This window comes from Eretmochelys imbricata, chromosome 4 (genome assembly GCF_965152235.1).
Source record: "Eretmochelys imbricata isolate rEreImb1 chromosome 4, rEreImb1.hap1, whole genome shotgun sequence".
Lineage (NCBI taxonomy): Eukaryota > Metazoa > Chordata > Testudines > Cheloniidae > Eretmochelys > Eretmochelys imbricata.
Window position 1 is genome coordinate 124,674,570 of NC_135575.1, and position 20,095 is coordinate 124,694,664.

A 20,095-nucleotide genomic window follows, 5' to 3' on the forward strand; every position below is an offset into this window, starting at 1 on the left:
AACCTGACCTTTTCAAGTAATACAGTACATTCTGTGTAATAGAATACTTGATAAGGAAAACTAGTCTGCACATGAATCTCCAGCACTACACAGAAGTTAGGATAGGTTGTGTCATTTTAACACACGTCTTAAACTTTTGAATGGCACCTGATAAACACAAGTCTGAAATGCAGTTGCATGCAAAGATATGCCTCTTACAATAATACAAGCTAGTCAGGTCACCTTTTTTTAATTTGCTTTCTATATGTCCACATACAGTCATCCGTATATTGTTCTGCCATTCACTACTGATTACAGCCATGTACATTTTCCAATCTACTATGACAATATTACATGTATCTGTGAAGCATTCAAAATTCATAGGTGGGAAAATAAATTTTAAAACCATATATTGGCTGCGGCTGACGATGAGGCCATAGAAAAATCTATAGATGCATTTTTTGGAACATTAGATGGATATATTAGCTGAAGTGTTGATGTGGGAGGTGAAGATATAAGAATGGTAGATCACAATTTGATTTCTGTACAGGAATGATGACAGTGGAAAGCTAGGAAAATCAGGGAAAAGACAGAAAAACGGCCCACAGATGCTTAGGCATCCAGAGTGATTGATATAGTATAAATCATGAAACAACAGATAGAGAACAGAGGGAAGTATACATACTTATCTATATCCACAGAGGATTTTTTATACCAAAGTACAATTACGCCCAAGTTTTGGGAGATAGCAGGCCACTAAAAATATCAAAAAAGTGCCCTGCAGAAAAAGGTTCATAAAGACCCTTTACGGATCCCTAACTAGCGCAATCCAGTGTAGCCCTACTGGCTTCAATGGGACTACACCATTTACACCATGTGAGGGTCTGGCCCTTTTAATTAAAGGGGGAGTTTGGCAGCAGGATGAGCTGCAATGGCAGTGCCTGAATCGATTAGTCAACAAAGCGACAATTTTCTATAACCACATTCAATCTTCAGGGGAAAAAAAAAAGAAAAAATTGAGAGCGTTTCTGTCACCGTCCCCCCATTCTGACACGTTTCAAGTGCCTCAAGAGATCTATGTACTTTTGTTTCCCTCTGTCTGCCCAACATCTTTATCAGCAGGAATATGGCCAGCTCTAAGAATAATGTTTATTAGTGAACCACTGCTGCAGAGCATACAGGAGGAGCTGACACATTCCCTAGTGCTCTGTGTGGGTCGGTGGGGGAGTTTAACAGCAAGAACAACAGACAACGCATCACACTGTCTCTTGTCAGTTTTGATCATTTCACTGGTGGTTTTTATATTATAATTCTTTGATTTGTATTAGCTTAATGAAAAAAGTACCCCATTGTTCACAGATATATATGCTTTGCAATCCTCAGTTCTGGCTGCCTGCATAAGGAGTAGCCAATTCTGATGCTTCAGTAGAAGACAAAACAGTCAAATAAGCTGTAAACGCACCCAAATCAATTCTGCAATGCTATGACATGGGTAAAATACTTCTCCCAGTTCTCATAAGCTCCTGTCTGTCATTAGAAACCCTGATTATTCCTGCTTTCTCGTTTTGCTTCTAGTTCACGTCTTGTAGCTGCACATTTTATTCTCTCAAAGAAGAGTATGAACTACACTGTAGACAACAGACAATGGTAGCTGCTGTTCTGTACTTTCTAGACAATAAAAAACTAGTGGGGAAAACTACTATTTACTCAACCTATTGGATTACCTCTTTCAAATCTGTTCCAATATGGGTCTCGTATGTATTCCTCGCACACCGAAAACTCCCATTAAAGCCAAAGGGAGATTTGGGCATGCAACTAATGCAGAACTGGCTCCTAGACATGTAAATCCTAATATACTGTACAAAGCCAACACAGGGCCAAATTCTGCTCCCTGTTACACTAATATAAATCTAAAAAACTCCCCTGAAGTTAGTGTCACTCCAGTGGAGCAGGTTATGATCAATCTGGACTAACAGAGGGCGGCACCATTTGTCTCAAAATTTATTATAGGCAGCACAGGAAGTGGCACTTTCCATTATAAGAACCAGTTTTCAGTTGCTGATAACTTTGCCCAACTTAAACAATTCAAGGTGGAATTTACCATTCCAGAAGTTTGCCTCAATTTGGAACTTAATGATTATCAGTAATTTGTTTGGATTATTTTGTAAAGTTTCAGATAAAATGGTTAAGCTGTTTCCAAGAATGAGATCAGGGGAAAAGAGGTTGCTTCGCCCGTGTTAAAAAAAAATTCTTACAACCACTTTGTTGAGAAGCTATAGCTGTCTTATCAGTTATCAGCCTCTGAAAATACAGCAGTTCACACGTGCTCAGTTGCGACTTGTTAGAGTTTGACAGCTAAATTCTCTGAAGACTCCATCTACACTGAGCATAGTTGACCCAGGCCTTCCTGCAGTTGCTGTTCCAGGCAGCTAGGGACTGCTCTGACACCAGGCACAGGAATCGAGAACAGGGAAATCATCTTTCTTGTACTCTTAGTGCTCCCCAAGGCAACATGGTGGAGAAGGAGGAAACAGCCTAACTGGAATGCAGAGGGGTATGAGAAGCAACATGAGGCATAGGAAGAGGTGCAGGGTTAGGGAACAGGGGCTGGAGCTCAAGGGTGAGAAAGGGTTAGAAACTGGAGCCAGGAAAGGTGGCCAGAAAATAGGGTCATCATAGTTCTACATGATGGAATTTTTGTTTATAACTTTTAATTTTTTTTTTAAAAAAAGGAAATTATATAAAAAAAATATGTTAAAAGAATATGAAATTTGCAAAAGTCAAGCACTCAAAAGTTAGAATTAAGGTTTCTTTCTTTAGTAGTCATAATTCTTTATCGAATTGAACCTCTTTTGGAGACCAAATAAGTTTGTATGTAATTAAATAATTTGTTTTTGCCTGTCCATAATAAAAGTCTTTATGTAAATTACAATTTTCTGAGTATACCCTAACTGACAAAATTATAAATCTGAACATCCCAACCACTTTTGTACATGTCAAAAAGACTTAATTATGAATTAATTGTTTGGCATTTTTTAAATGAATTAATGTTTACATTATAAATGCAAAAAACAGCATATAAAATTAGTGAGCTGTTATGAGCCTGATTTGCCTTTCTCTCACTGGTTTTATTTACAGTAGCATAGAAGCATTGATTTCAAGGAAGCAAAAGATTAATCAAGTGCTGTATACAATATGCATCTAATTTTAAAGTGGTAGGACTGAGAGGTTTTTTCTATCTTTCCAAAAATTTCACATCCAAACTACAGGAGAACCTCAGAGTTACGAACACCTCGGGAATGGAGCTTGTTTGTAACTCTGAAATATTCGCAAAAAGAAAAGGAGTACTTGTGGCACCTTAGAGACTAACCAATTTATTTGAGCATAAGCTTTCGTGAGCTACAGCTCACTTCATCGGAAGCTTATGCTCAAATAAATTGGTTAGTCTCTAAGGTGCCACAAGTACTCCTTTTCTTTTTGCGAATATAGACTAACACGGCTGCTACTCTGAAATCTGAAATGTTCGTAACCCTGAAAAAAATGTTATGACTTTCAAAAGTTTACAACATTGACTTAATACAGCTTTGAAACTTGACTATGCAGAAGAAAAATGCTGTGTGTGTCTCTCTCTCTCTGCTGCTGCCTGATTGCGTACATCTGGTTCCAAATGAGGTGTGTGGTAACTCATGTTTGCAACTCTGAGGTTCTACTGTAAATCTTTTATATCACATTTCAACACAAGAGATTGGTTTGTTTGCGTGTTTACAGCAATGATAAAAATCCTGTAAAATTATTCTTATCATGAAAGCCATTAAATACCCCTAACTATGGACGTACAAACATTTGCTAAAAATGTGAAAGCCCCCTCCTCCACCATTTTAAAAGTTTCCTCCTTCACCACAGACACTGCACAGCTATTGTTCTACAAGCTCATCTTCCACCTTCCTGCCCTGCTTGACATACTCCTTCTAACTGCGTATTACATTTCCTCACCTACTAAAACCAAAAGGTGATAGACCTCCCGCAAGATCACATCTAATTTCTCTCTGAACATTACAGTGCATGCAGCATATACCACAAAACAGAAAAAGGAATTTAATCCTTACTCACCAGAGAAGAGCCTGAACTGCAAGAGTGAGATCAGGATGAACGGGCCTGGTCCAAAGCACTAGAAGTTCATTGGGCGTTTTTCCAATGATTTCAGTTGGCTTTGGAATGGGCTTGAGAGGTCATCTAGCCCCAAAATTAGTATTCTAGGGGTTTGGCTCAGCAAAATTTTCAATATTACAACCAGCAGCCTGATTTAGATATGGATCTAGGTTTAAACTGGGACTATTTAAACCGCAGATTTGGTTTGGGCCCATCCCTATTCAGAATATTATATTTTGGTGCAGTTAGATAAGACCAGGCAAAGGCCAGCAGCAGCAGAAATATGAATGAGCTAGAGCAGCAAGGGAATCTGGGACATTCAACTGATAAATCTGTAATGTGACATTTCAGAATGAAAATCACTTTGCACTGTCCATGCCCATCAAGCGTCTGCAAGCTGTAATTCCAATCTGAGCAATAAGTGCTAGACATGGCAAGTTCCTACTTTGCACGGTTACTCTATACTTCCTATATTAACCTGGTAGGACTGGACGCAACCCAAAAGGGCCTTTCGTCGGGGAGATGCCACGAACGATACAGTCGAACAGAAAGCTGATCTGCTCTCCTTCGGCACAAGAAAGGAAAAAAACACCAGCCCCTGAAAGAAAGCACAACATTAATACAGACTTTTCATCTGCACGCATAACAGAAACAAAGATTAAACTTTTATATGTGATGATCAAAAGAATGTTGTGTGCTGTCATGAAAGAAATCAGTGAGATATATTCTGAGCAAAAAAATAAAAGGAACAAATTTAATGGCAACACATTTTGATCCGAGAAACTGTAAGCAGCAGACTCAATCATTTCTACCTTCTCAGTTAGCTTTCTGAGAGTCATGCAACCAAAAACAAATTAAACCAAGGCAAAATACAAGCGGCGGAAAACAACAGCTGCCTGTTTCTTATATTCTTATTTATACATCAACTTTCTCAGGTCAGAGCTGCATCAGTCATCTGCTTTAGAATTTAGGAGATTTGTTTACATATCAAGTATTTACTGTAGAAATCTAAGTCGTAGTTAGAGATGGGGCTGAGCAGTAAATTTCAGACCTGAACCTCTCCCAAGTTTAGGATTGTTTGGATTTGGAACATAGGAATTGCCATGCTGGATCAGAACCAAGATCCATCTAGTCCAGTATCATATCTCCAATAGTGACCAGTACCAGCTACTTCAGAGGAAAGTGAAAGGGCCCCACAGTAGGCAAATGTGGGATAATCTGCTCCCCCACATTAGGTCTCAACCTGACCTCTAATAGTTAGAGATGGCTTAAGTACTGAAGCATGGAGGTTAAACCTCCTTCTTAAATTTTTGCCAGCATTAAGGTTTGATTAAACTGAACTGAGACAGGCCTGAGTCTTGAAGCTCAGGTATGAATTTTCCCATAGTTTAAGGGGTGCTTTTTAAAGTTATATACACAACACCTAGATATTGTGATGATTGGTGAGCTATGAATACCGATAGATAAACAGATCTGTCCACTGTTCTTCAGGCCCAAAACTGACCACAATCAAAGTGCAACTAAAATGCCTGTAACTGCTGGTGGTTCAAGAGCAGAAATTGGAAGAGACTCAGTATGTGTTGAGTCAGCCACGAAGGAGCAGGCTGCAGTGTGGTCTGCTCAAATGTTTGGGCTGCAACCTGCCCCTGCACTTGTTGCTGTTTAGAATTCCACTGTCTGAGATCTATAAATACACAGAAGACTTGTGGCTTTAATGAAACAATGTTTTCATTTTAAAAAGTTCAGAAAACAATAAAAAGGTACAGGACATTTCTTTACTGATTATGGTTGAATCCAGTGAAGTCAATGACAAACTCCCATTGGGCCAAATTCTCTTTTCAGTGACGCCAGTGATTGGCCAAAGTAACTCCACTGAAATTAGTTAAGTTACTCCACATTCAGCCCATCTTAATTAAGAGCAGAACCTGACCTATTATTTTCAAATGGATCAGGACTTGGTCCTCAAAGAGTTTTTCTCTGCACAGTATTATAAGCTAAGAATTCTTTTACCCATTTTCCTGCGTACCCAAACAACTAGTATCAGTTCTGTGTGCCTATTATTAACAGAATGTAAGGTGATCCCATGAGTTGTCATCAGATCTTTACCCTTCATTCTGTTCTCGTATTTTGCTTTCCATTCATTAAGAATAGCACTCAGCAAACTTAGAATGAGAATCATAAATAAGTAAATAAATAAGCAAGCTTTGAGCTGCGTGTTGTGCAGAGGCTAGATAGCTCAGGGATTGCAGATGCCATACAGAATCCTTTACTTCTAGGTTGCCAGTATAAATCCAACTCAGGTCAGACATAACCAAAAAATTATCTTCTGTTGCTGGTTTTTTGCTGATCTCAGTCCAGTTCCCACTGGACAAGTGCCCACATTAGAAAAGGCTCTGCCATGACTGACAACCTCAGCAGAGACAACAATGACTGAACGGGCATCAAGACTGAACTTATTGTATGCACCACCATGAAGTGTTCCTGCAAGTTGGATTTGAGACACACTAGAAGGGCAACGTGTGGAAGTTTGTGCCCTGCAGTATGGATAAACAGAAGATTTCAGCCATTATCCTCCCTGTAACACAGGCCCGTAATCTGGGCATAATCTTTGACTCGGCCCTCTTGACACCCTTCCAGCCTGTATGTAAATCCTGTCACCTCTTGCCACAGAACATGCTCTTGTCCAAGCCCTCATCATCTCATACCACAGCTACTGTCATTTCCTTCGTTCTGGCCTTGCCTCCTCCTTCCTTGCCCCACTCAAGTCCGTTCAAAACACTGCTGCTAGAATCATCTTCCTGACTTGTTGGCTGTGGGATGCCACCCCTGATAGTGCCCCTCCATGGGCTCCCACTTCCCCATCACAATAAACAAAACACCTCTGTACTCATCTTCAAGGCCCTTCACCTTTTAGTGCCATCCTGTCTATGAGATCTAGTACATAAGAACATAAGTAAGTATTCTATGGCAACGTCATCCTCCATCTTTGTTCAACAGCAGCCTTTAATAGCTGTTAGTGCACATCTCACTTAAGCACTTTTGTGTTTTCACCCATGCTGCGCTTTAGATATGGGATCTTAAATAAAGATTTCATTGTCTCTTTAAGGCACTGGCCTCTATGTGGGATATGCAGAGTCATACCGGGGGGATGTATTGTGCTTCAGGGTGGAGGGGAAGCTCACCTTCAGGGGTTGCATTCTCCCCCTTGCATGCTAGTCCTGCTGTGTGCAAGCTTTGGGTGGGATTCAGGTGAGAATACTCCTTGATTCCAAGGTCCTGTAGTGGCACCAAATCTTGTATAAAGGGTGTCAGATAAGGTGTCTAAGACAAGGTTATGTTTTGCTGGTTATGATTATGCTATCTATAAATACAAAAATGATCCATGCATAAAGTTATAAGTATTGGCTCTATACCAGGGGTGGGCAAACTTTTTGGCCCGAGGGCCACATTGGGGTTGTGCAACTGTATGGAGGGCAGGGTGTGCGTCCCCAAACAGCCTAGCCCCTGTTTCTGCCCCCCCCACTTCACACCTCCTGACTGCCCCCCTCAGAACCTCCAACCCCTATCCAACCCCCCTGCTCCATGTCCCCTGACAGCCCCCCTGGGACTTCCACCCCCTATTCAACCCCCCTCTGCTCCTTGTCCCCTGACCACCCCCGCCCGGGACACCCCACCCCTAACTACCCCCTGGGATCCCACCCCCTTATCCAGCCCCCCTGCTCCCTGTCCCCTGACTGCCCTCCAGACCCCTATCCACACCCCTGCCCCATGACAGGCCCCCTGGGACTTCCACTCCCAACCCTCCCTGTTCCCCATCCCCTGACCGCCCCCCCCAAGTACCTCCTCCCCATCCAACTGCCCCCTGCTCCCTGACTGCCCCCCAGGACTCCCTGTTCCCTTACACAACCCCCAGCTCCCTACCCTCTTACCAGCAGCAGGAGCTCGCAGCCGCGCCACCCAGCCAGAGCCAGCCACGATCCCCATGCTGCCCAGTAGGAGCGGTGGGCCAGAGCACTGCCTGCACGGCAATGTGGCTGTGGGGGAAGGTGGACAGTGGGGGAGGGGCCAGGGACTAGCCACCCAAGCCGGGAGCTCAGGGGCCGGACAGGACGGTCCCACGGGCCGAATGTGGCCACGGGCCGTAGTTTGCCCACATCTGCTCTATACTGTCTGTAGTTCAAACTTGTGCTATGCTTCTGGGTGACACCCCAGACAAGTTGGTGTCAGCTCTGCCTAGCCTGCTTGATGGCCCATTAAGGACCATCAGCTATACAACTGACCCATTGAGAGAAGGCAGATACACCTTGTGACTCAGCAAGGTATACAGGGACATGCCTACGGACAGAACTCTGAAGTTTTTCCAGGCCATGTGATGGATAGCTTGTCTGTGGGACAAAGAAAGAAAGACCACATGGCAAGAGAATATAAAAAGCTGCTGCAGCTCCTCCATCTTGTCTTCAATCCTCCTTCATACCTTGGGAGGAACTTTGCTACACTGAAGCTTTGAACAAAGGACTGATGACCCATCCCAGGTGTGGATGTTTGTACTCCAGAGACTTGATTTGAACCTGCAATTTATTGTATCGTTGCAAGCCTGAACCAAGAACTTTGCCATTACTGTATGTAACTGATTCCTGTCAAGGTTCCTTCCCCACTCTGAACGCTAGGGTACAGATGTGGGGACCTGCATGAAAAACCTCCTAAGCTTATCTTTACCAGCTTAGGTCAAAACTTCCCCAAGGTACAAAATATTCCACCCTTTGTCCTTGGATTGGCCACTACCACCACCAAACAAATACTGGTTACTGGGGAAGAGCTGTTTGGAAACGTCTTTCCCCCCAAAATACTTCCCAAAACCTTGCACCCCACTTCCTGGACAAGGTTGGGTAAAAAGCCTCACCAATTTGCCTAGGTGACTACAGACCCAGACCCTTGGATCTTAAGAACAATGAACAATCCTCCCAACACTTGCACCCCCCCTTTCCTGGGAAATGTTGGATAAAAAGCCTCACCAATTTGCATAGGTGACCACAGACCCAAACCCTTGGATCTGAGAACAATGAAAAAGCATTCAGTTTTTTACAAGAAGACTTTTAATAGAAATAGAAGTAAATAGAAGTAAAGGAATCACCTCTGTAAAATCAGGATGGTAGATACCTTACAGGGTAATTAGATTCAAAACATAGAGAATCCCTCTAGGCAAAACCTTAAGTTACAAAAAAGATACACAGACAGAAATAGTTATTCTATTCAGCACAATTCTTTTCTCAGCCATTTAAAGAAATCATAATCTAACACGTACCTAGCTAGATTACTTACTAAAAGTTCTAAGACTCCATTCCTGGTCTATCCCCGGCAGAAACAGCATATAGACAGACAGAGACCCTTTGTTTCTCTCCCTCCTCCCAGCTTTTGAAAGTATCTTGTCTCCTCATTGGTCATTTTGGTCAGGTGCCAGCGAGGTTACCTTTAGCTTCTTAACCCTTTACAGGTGAGAGGAGCTTTCCCCTGGCCAGGAGGGATTTCAAAGGGGTTTACCCTTCCCTTTATATTTATGACAATTCCATTTAACCAATTCTAGCTCTCTTCTATATCTTTTTCCATTTATGAATAAACCTTTAGATTTTAGATTCTAAAAGATTGGCAACAACGTGATTTGTGGGTAAGATCTGATTTGTATATTGACCTGGATCTGGGGCTTGGTCCTTTGGGATCGAGAGAACCTTTTTTCTTTCACTGGGGTATTGGTTTTCATAACCATTTGTCCCCGTAACGAGTGGCATTGGTGGTGATACAGGGAAACTGGAGTGTCTAAGGGAATTGCTTGTGTGACTTGTGGTTAGACAGTGGGGTAAAACCAAAGTCCTCTCTGTCTGTCTGGTTTGGTTTGCCTTAGAGGTGGAAAAATCCCAGCCTTGGGCTGTAACTGCCAGGCTTTAAGCAATTTGTCCTGAATTGTCACTCTCGGTTGGGTCCCGCCAGAACCAGCATCATTACAAGGGGGTCAGACAATTATTTAATGATGGTAGATGTTGAGATTCAAAAAGTCAAAGCTTTATAACCGTTAAAACACAAATGGCCAACATCACACATCAAAATATACAAAGTCAATAACCTTAAATCAAACTCTAGGAAGTTCTCAAGCAGCACTTTTCTTACTTTGCTGATCTGTAAATTTCTATTATTTTTGAGGGAAATATTTTAGTTGGTTTGTGTATGTACAATGAAATCGATGTTACCAACATTTACCAATCGAAATCTAATCCTTTCAAGCCTAATTATTTACAAATACATCACCTCCAAACAGGCAATTTCTCAAGATACAAAAAATTTTGCAGGGTCAAACTTATTAACACTTTGCTAGAATATGAAATTAAATAATAATAATGTGGTCAGTTTGTCAAAAAGATGAAAAATGTCCAAGAAGTCTAACTTACAGAGCAGCCTAAATTCTGAGTAAGTGAACACTTCACTACTATTCATCATTAGGCTCTCGCATGTCTCAGGCACCTTAGTCATGCCTTAGGTTAGATAAATATTAACACACTAACATTGTATAAATAACATGAAGGTTGATATGCAGACTAAAGATGTGAAGGCAGGCCAAAGTCAAAGCTGATTTACTCTGTGCTACTCAGTGGCATAACAAGATTGCCAGTGATGGGCATAGTCTGATTGTAGATTCAGTTTATCTTAAGCACCTCACCGGAGGTTGATTCAGGTGGCACTCAATTTGAAAAGAGGCCTTTTGGGCTTTGCCACACTGATGAACCTCAACAAATTTTATTTGTTTAGTGATCCCATTGCATGTCTCTGACTGCATGCATACAGATACAGAATCAGACATCAAAATCAGTCAGGGGAGACTAAAACACACTCTTGTCATGTCTGCTGAAAGGTGCTAATGCCTGCCCTCAAGAGTGTTGGATACTAGGTAAATCACTGAATAAAATAAAGGGCATGCCTAAGAGCAGACACAACTGAGACTCTTTTGTAGTAAAAAAGCTGGACACAAAGTAGGGGGTTGATGCAGGAAGCCAGAGAACAAACCTGTCTGAGGGAGAGAGTGGTGGTAATGGGTCACTAATTAGATTCCAAAAGCAGGGGCTAGGTATTGGTTCCAAGCTGTGAGAGTGAGCAGAATCAGTGTGACCCTAAAATAAAGCAGAGCTGGAGGGACAGCCATGCAGGGGACATGAAGTCCCTTCCTATCCTACACTTCTATGATTTTATGATTTCTTGGGCACAAGGCTGGAGTGTCTGTCTTGGGATTTCTACAGAAGCCCGGGTGATGTAAGTTCCTACTGCAGTTCAGGAAAACACATCTCTAACGTGTATATTTCTGTAGCTAAAACAGAAGAGATCAAGGATTACTCTAACTCTGTGCCACCGATTTCTCATCCTAACTCAATCACCGCAAAATGGTCCAGAATACTGGCTTTCCATTTGGCCAAAGGAGCAAACAACAAGAACTACAGAGGGTGAAATTCACCACTCCGCTTACAGAACCCCAGTAAAAAGGCTACAGGTGGGTAATGTACCAGGGGTTAGAGACTAAACTAATCCCAAAATCTGAAGACACAATTTGAGTTAATGGGGCAAAACAGTGTCCACTGTCACTCCACACTCACCTGGCCAGGCTTCTGTGCATGGATCCTTGTAAGTGTGGATAAAACACTCCCCATCTTCCTCACCCTCTGCAAGGTTATCAGATGCTTTAGTGGAGGTTCCTACTGCCTACCCACCAAATACTCCTTCCACTGCCATGCAGGAGTACAACAGGGCTTCCATGACATGGAGGGCCTTCTGAAAGGGGGAGAACTTCCACCAATTGCATAAAGTCGGACTCAACAACCTAAAACTTAATTTAAAAATAAATCAATTCCTACCTGTGCTCCTGAGGGCTCTGATACAACAGCTACTAAATAGCCTTTTGACTTTACTAGAAGTGAAAGCAATGAATTCAGAGACCCAGTGAGAGAAAAACAGAAAGGCAATCATGTTGGCTTCTGCAGCAAAATAAATATTGATCTATTTAGGTTCTCTTATGTGCCCTTTCACAATACTGTTTGATCCCCTCCCTTAAGAATAAGTGACAACAGTGATCTCTGTCTCTTGCTTTACCAATTAAAGCTAGATTGACAATAGAGAAAATAGTAGTTTATGAGTCCTGGTAAGATGCTACATGGTGGATGGATGGACTTGCAGTGTGTTTCTAAATGTTAAATATGTATATGCAGGTGACTACTACTTATTTATTTCTGGTGTGTTAAATTTCTAATTGAGAAGTTCTCTGCTACTAGAAATTATACAGCTCAGTCGTCCGTTGGAACAGAGTTCACTGCACAAGCATTTGGAAGCTCAGGAATATGTGGTATGCATCACTGTAATACCATGCAGCTGTTTACTAGATTGAAGAGCTCTCTCTTCATGGGTAAGGGACTTAGTGGAAAGCAGCCTGCAGCCAATCATGCAAGACTGAAACACTAAGCCAGTCGTTAGTGACAGTTGGCAGTATGATACTGTACAATCAGTCCCCAAATGTTAAAGAGAAAGTACGATCGGGAAACCGCTGGTGAAACTAAATAATATCTTACTGAACTTTGCTTAGTGTTTTTTTAATTCTACACACAAAAGCCCACAGAAGTTGTTCTGTAATCGTACTGTGGAATGGTATGCACCAGCAAACTATTTACATGGAACCCCACAACAAGTAAGACTCTGTGTGTCTGTCTGTGTAGGAGGAAGGTTCATAAGATTTCAGTGAATTTACTACACATGAAAGGTGCCATGTAGACAATCCTGGAGACCGAAGTCCACAGAAAAAGTACCACACTGCAGCAATGCAAGTTTCTTCATGCTTTCCCATCAATGTGCCTTAATCCTGACCTTGAAGGACCCCCTGTAGAGATGAGATAGCTCATTCAGGCCGTGTCCTCTCTTTTGAAACTGCATCCATTCAGAATAGGATAGTCAGCTTAACCCAGCTCACATATCCTAGACTTGCACGAAACCTCCAGGGCCCAGTCTGCAAAGGGCTAGCCATGGTAAAATGCCTGCAAGTTGGCATGGAGACTCTACACAAACCAGAACTGCCCAGAAAAGTCTTTGGCCATTACACACAATCTATGCCTCAATGATCCCCTCCTTATCATTTGTCTTCAAGAAAAGGTCTAGTGACCTCCCCATGCGGGGCTCCTCTGGTTAAATGGCCCCTTCTGCTCTCCCTTGAGCTTTATGGGGGTGCCAGCAGGCTTTTCAAGGGGCACCCACTGTAGTGGAGAAGATAGGAAGCACCCACTTCCCTTCCCCCAAATGTCAGTAAGATAACGGAAAACACTCCTGCTCCCATTGCCAGCCACACATCCTAGCACAATAGCTAGCATCCTCTTAAGGGTTCTCCTCCTAGGAGATGCACTTGTGGGGAAGGTAGGGCGGCTTCAGACCTGGTTCCGGAACATTTTCCTCAGTCTTGGGCTGAAGTACACAAATGTAATAGAACCTGAGCCCATGTTGAATCTTAGTGGCTTTTTGTACATATTACACGCATTTTTTCACAGCGCCCTCTAAATCAAAAAATCTCTCGTAAAGGGTAACAATTTGTGGTCACTACAAATCTACACTATATTTGAACTAGTCATTACCAAACATGTGAGCAATTCCTTCCCTAGATAATTCTTTCAACGTATTTTGAGCCAAAACACATTTACAAAAAAATGTTGTGTGTTTGAACTTCAGCTATGGATGGATATTGTGCATGCAGTACCCCTGGCCTGAACGTACACTTGTTTGCAGCTACTGGAAACAGAACAAGAAAGTACTTTCTACTCTCCGGAACTGTAGTACAAAAATAGTGCTGTTAAGGGTAAACAAATCAGAAATTAAGGAAAACTGGAGTTGGGTAGATGTTTTGTTTCGCAACTTTAAGAATAATCAGTTAGTCCCATGGAAATGCTGTTTAATTTAAAATATATTGGCAGCATATTCTTGAATATTGTCCCACCTATCTGAACTGGGCTTGTAAATCTTCTTCATGCTGGCAATTTAGTTGTGCTAAAGTGGGCTGGGTTCAAACTCCCACCTGAATCAATAATTATCATCGAAGTACACTTGTTTTAGGTTCTTCTATAGCACCTGCCAGCACAAGTTATTAGTGCCTTACCATACCAATTTATCTTCACAAGGGAAAATTATTAGGAGGAAGAAAGGCACAGAGAGTCTGTGGTAATATTCAGACCCTCTGTGTCTCAGGTCTGATGGTAACATCCAGAAATGAACTGCGTTCTCCTGAAAACCTGATGGTCCAGTGCTTTAACCGCAAGACCATCTCCTCCTCCTAATAATGAATATGTTATTGTGGAATCTATTAATAAAACCTTAAACTCACTCTTCCTCCCCAGTCAGAACTATAATCTGAGGGAACAAAAATGGATTAACAAAAAGCAAGACTACATTAGAAGACTCTACATAACACAGAGCACCATTGTTACGATGACCTAACAATTAACATTAGAATGTAGGACTTATCATAGTAACCCAAACAAAAGCACACTTCCCAATACTCTTCTTAAGGTGAGTTTATGGAGGTTTTGGAGAACATAGGCAGCCAACTTGTGTAAATATACACTTTCAGCTCTTTTTGTAACCAGATTTCTTGTTCTATAAAATTAATATGTCCCTTTAACTGGTTGTCTTCATTAACTAGCCCAGTTTTGATAGTACAGGACAGTAAAAAAGAATAGGGGATGAGGAGATGGAGAGTTAAATATATGCATGAGGATGGTCTCTTCTGTGCCACCATTTTTTCCTACAACAATCAATTAGAGTAACATTCTACATAGGTAGCGATTCAGAAAAGCATCCCTGCTTGGGACAGCACTTAAGCACATTCTTAACTCAGACTTAAAATTAAGCATATGCTTAAATGCTGTTGTGTGTAGGGATGTTCTTAAGTGCTGTCCTGAACCAGGGTCTCACTGGGTATGTCTACTCTGGAATTAGACACCCACAGCTGACTTGGGCTCACAGGGCTCAGGCTAAAGGACTATTTAATTGCAGCATAAACATTTGGGCTCAGGCTGTAGCCCGAGCTCTGGGACCCTCCCCTCCCACAGAGCCCCAGAGCCTGGGCTCTAGCCCAAGCCCAAATGTCTACACTGCAATTAAACAGCCCCTTAGTCCAAGCCTCACAAGCCCAAGGTTTTTAATTGCAGTATAGACATACTGTTGATAATGTTTTGAATGTTGCTAATGGCAGACAACAGAAATATGGCATTTATTTATTTATTTTATTTACAATGGTAGATTTTTTTTTGTGCAACTTATGACAAATGAATGCACAAGTTCTTGCTCTTTAATAGCACATGTACGACTTGCAGACCATGGCACATCTTTCAGTGGAAATTGTGGGCATTCAGGACCTGGATATATCAGCTGCACACTCTTGATAATAGATCAGTGTCCCCCCGCCCTGACCAGCAAAAACACCAAAATAAAAATATATGTAAATATTACTTTTAAAAATAAAAATGAAAAAAGTCTACAGGGTTCTTCTTAGCCTGGTCTCCCACTGATTATTTTCCAACATATTCAGTAAACATGGATACTGCTCATGGCGCACTCTGCATCAGATGACATACTGCACATTCAGTTACACCAATAAAACTCATACTAGATTAAGGCTAAAATATACTTTGTGGGTTTTTTTTAACATGGATTACAGAGCCATAGCAACACTAACATTCACAACACCAGACATTGATAAATAGTTGACGACCATCCAGAACTCAGACACTTCACCTGCACAGACTTAACCATGTGTTTAAAGACCATTTTAATCAACATCATATCAAGAAGTACAGCATATCTTCCTGGGTCTGTGAAAATGCCCCTTTGAATAGGGGACAGCAGGCCTATTTCTTTTCTCACTGATAACAGTTTTACGCTAACTTCAGTGGCAATACTTCTGATTTACCCTGTGTAAGTCGGGAAAATCAAGCCATTTATGTATCCTAGGACACTCACGTGGCTAAAGGTATAAACACCAATCGTTAAACTAAAAGTTTATTTACTATGTGATAGACCCTCAGTAATAAGCACTTTGCTAACTGTGCAAAAAATTAGTGGCCTACACCTTTCTTTTGAAAGACTCAAGAGATGATGTAGCAAATTCTATATTGCTGAAATGTCATTCTTGAAAAATAAACTACAACGCGTTTACTTCTACTGTATGAAGTATACACATAAAACTAAACTCCAATTGACAAAAAAGAATACATTACATTTTGAGATGCTTTATATCATTAAGTTATCATTTTTGTTTATTTTGTTCACTAATTTTCACCATTTTAGTGAGTCTGTATTTTATTGAATAAAGCAATAGTGCATGAAATATATATAGCACAGATTCTTGATTAATAACATCTCATTAATAAGAAATGTCTGAGCATCTCCTATATATCCTTAGTAATATACTATGACATTAATATACACTTCATTATTCACTATAAACAAACCCACAATATTTGCTAGTTCCTACACAATATATTTAATAAAGTGGACAATACAAAACTTGTAAGGTCTATACATACTTACACAGTCATGTTTCAACATCAACATATTAAATAACATCACAAAGATCAATCACTCTAACTCTGTCCTTTTCTATCAGTACATCACACTGAGAAAATACATAGAACTCTTAAATAATGTACCCTGGGACTATATTCCTTTTCAAATTGTAACTAAAGATTATTAATACACTATAGATAATAAACAGTATATATCCATTTCCATTACAGAACATAACAAGGGGGAAAGGTTAAGGCTGGCTTGGTACTACAGATCAGGTACTGGAGTGGATTATGTGGTACTAGGAATTGGCTGGTCCAATTATCTATTCATTTCTAGTCTTTCTAACGTTTAGGGGAATATTTCTTACAGGTATATAATTTTTGTAAAGAAAGTTTAATTTAGGGGTAGTGAGGGGGTATAGCTGGACTCCGCTGAAACACATTTTCACCCTTTACTCTTTTATAACGGTTTGTGAATAATCAGTTTCAGTTCACTTTATGAGAGCATGTGTATGGGCCAAATCCCACCCTGAGGTGTCTAGGTGCCAAAATTCCCCAGACAGCAGAACCCAAGCAGTTCCACTGCCAGAGGTGGGAGGGTGAAGATTTGGGGAAGCCATACAAGAGGTGCATACCCTCTACATTGCATAGATCTCAGCTCCATGGGGCCTCTTTGTGGAGAAGTGTGCAGAGCGCATTTGGAGGCAGACACAGTTGAGCCAAGCATGGGACCAAGCCAGAAAATCTACAACTACCTTACAGTCCTTTGCCTTCACCCCATAGATGGGGCCGCAGAGCCTAATACTGTTATCCGGGTGGAAAAGCCTCTATAGGATATCGATGCTGCCACTCTGTGGCCTTTGGGTGTGAATTTCTCCCCACCCTCTCTGGGGAGCTCATCAGTGACCAGTCAAGTCCTCGTGCTGAACATCAATGACTGGATTGTCCCCTAACTCAGTGGTTCTCAACCAGGGGTCCGGGGCTCCCTGGAGGGCCACGAGCAGGTTTCAGGGGGTCTACCAAGCAGGGCTGGCATTCGACTTGCTGTGGCCCAGGGCAGAAAGCTGAAGCCCCAACACATGAGGCTGAAGCCTGGAGCCCCATGCCCCACCGCCAGGGGCTGAATCTGAAGAGTGAGCAACTTAACTTCATGGGGCCCCCTGTGGTGTGGGGCCACAAGCAGTTGTCCTCCTTGCTACCTCCTAAACACTGGTTCTGGCTTTTATATGCAGAAAAACGGTTGTTGGGGCACAGCTGGGCTGTGGAATTTTTAAAGCATATTGGGGGGGCCTCAGAAAGAGAAAGGTTGAGAACCCCTATCCTAACTGAAGGGACATTCACTATTCCTTACAGAGCTGCACTCTGGGAACGCTTCATGTCCTTGTATGTCCTCTTGTAGCAGCAATGTTACACAATGAGGTGGTTTGACCGCAGGAGTAAACAGCACCATGGCATAAATTTACTGGCCAGCTATGAGACAACCAGCACAAATGCCTTCCCCAAAGTACCCAACTCCTTGCATTTCCCAGATTTCTTGGCTTAGTCAGGCAGCCAATGAAGAAACATCCTTCCAGAGCAGGATGGCTGCTAAGTAAGCATTTTCATTTTGGTCTTCACTTACCCCTAACATTTCTACTGTCAAGAAAGAAAACTACAAATGGAATTGCATTCAGTCATTCTCTTCTCATGTACACTAAGTAGCAGTAAATCTCTCTGCTTTACACCCATGGTAATAACATTCTCCTCTTCTCAGCTAAGCAAAGCACCAAACAAATCAACCTTTTAAACAATGCAGATTTCAGATACATTTTTAGTGGTTACTGGAGACTCTCTGTGGGAAAGGGAGGGGAAGGCACCAAAGAGAAGTGCTGAGGTTTTGTTAGTTACGGGCATGTGAGGACTGGACTTCATATTAGTTTTCTATTGGCCAGTAGGGTACAAAAACTGCCATTTTCACTTTTGAGAAATTTCAGGAAAATATTCATTTTTTTCCAGTGAAATTTGCAGAAAACAAAACACTCTGAAGCCAACATGTTCCAATAGCAACATCCCACAAACCACAGAACTGCTCATCAAGACAACATTTAAAGCCCCCATTGCTCAGAGAGGGAAGGAGAATGTCTTCTCCTGAGGCATCTGTTTGAAGAGTCAGGGGGGGAAATTGAAGCCAAAGCATCACATCACTTTTGTACCATTTATCTAGTACAAATCACAGCATTTCTTATCTCCAAGAGAGCCTTAGTTCTAAGTGAATACAGTACTCCGTTCAAACAGTGAAATGATATACTCTCTCTTTTGAGGTGCTTATGTTAATAAAGATTAATACCTGATTTAATCTACCAATCTGTTACTAAATTTATTTAAAGGTTGCTTGGCATTTCCATGATAATTCCCTGCAGTGTGGGGATGAGGAGCTAAATATTGCAGCTGTTTCATATTTCATCAGTTCAAAACTTGGTACTCTGTACAAATGGTCAGGAAACAGCAACAGCTTCTAAAGGACTTTTCACTCCATTTTAGATGCTTGTGCAGAAACTCTACACAGTAAACTGCTCCATTCAAAACCTAAATACATTTAGCATTTTCAACAAGTAACTAAGGGCCACATTTTCTAACGCAAACTCTGAAATTATTCCTGCAGTGCAGCATACACATATGTTTAAACACACAACCATCAATTGCATATGAACAGTTTTTTGCACATGCAAATCAAGTAGCTGCACCTCTGATTTCATGACCTGAAAGTGAAAATGGATATGCACATAACTGACAAGCACAGTTCCAAAGTTTGCTTTTGAAAATATGATGCTAAAGGACTATTTGGATTTGGCATCCTGCAAAATTATATTAGAGTGATTGATGTAATTTTGATCAACTGATAGATTTGAATGGATAGATTGATATGATAGTTTAGTAAAATAAATAATACACTGAGACTTGGTTCCAGTGGTGGATTAATGCACAGGCCCACAGGGCCCATGTTCCAGGGCCCCGGCAAATTTGAGGGCTCCTGCAGGAGCACCAGAACCTCGGTAGAAGTAGGGGAGGGGCCGCCAGCAACAGAATCGTGTCCCCTCCCCCTGCTCCTCCTCGTCCCCCTGAGGCCCTGCCCCCTGTCCAGGCTGGAGCCTGACCATGGTAAGAACCGCCCAGGGAGCATGGGCCACTGTGAGGAGCCCCTGGCCCGTGTCTCCACCACCCAGGGCAGCTGGAGGGTCCAGGGCTCCCTACAGAGTGGCCCAGTCTCCCTGGGTGGCTCTTACCACAGCCCAGCTCTGCCGCTCTCCAGCTCGGCCAGGAGGCAGGGCCTCAGGGAGGAGGAGGAGGAGCAGGGGCAGGGCCCCGTAGCGAGGGGGGCTAAGGGCCACCTCAGGCCCCCCACTGGGAAGAGGCTG

At 42.0% G+C, this 20,095-nt stretch overlaps 1 protein-coding gene across 1 annotated transcript in view; it reads right to left on the reverse strand.

The window, feature by feature from the left end:
• DOK7 (docking protein 7) overlaps positions 1–20,095 on the reverse strand; it is a 94,113-nt gene that overhangs the window by 66,572 nt on the left and 7,446 nt on the right. Inside the window, exon 3 of the mRNA XM_077814666.1 lies at positions 4,607–4,726. Within this exon, the coding sequence (XP_077670792.1) occupies positions 4,607–4,726 (120 nt within the window). The remainder of the gene's footprint in view (positions 1–4,606; positions 4,727–20,095) is intronic.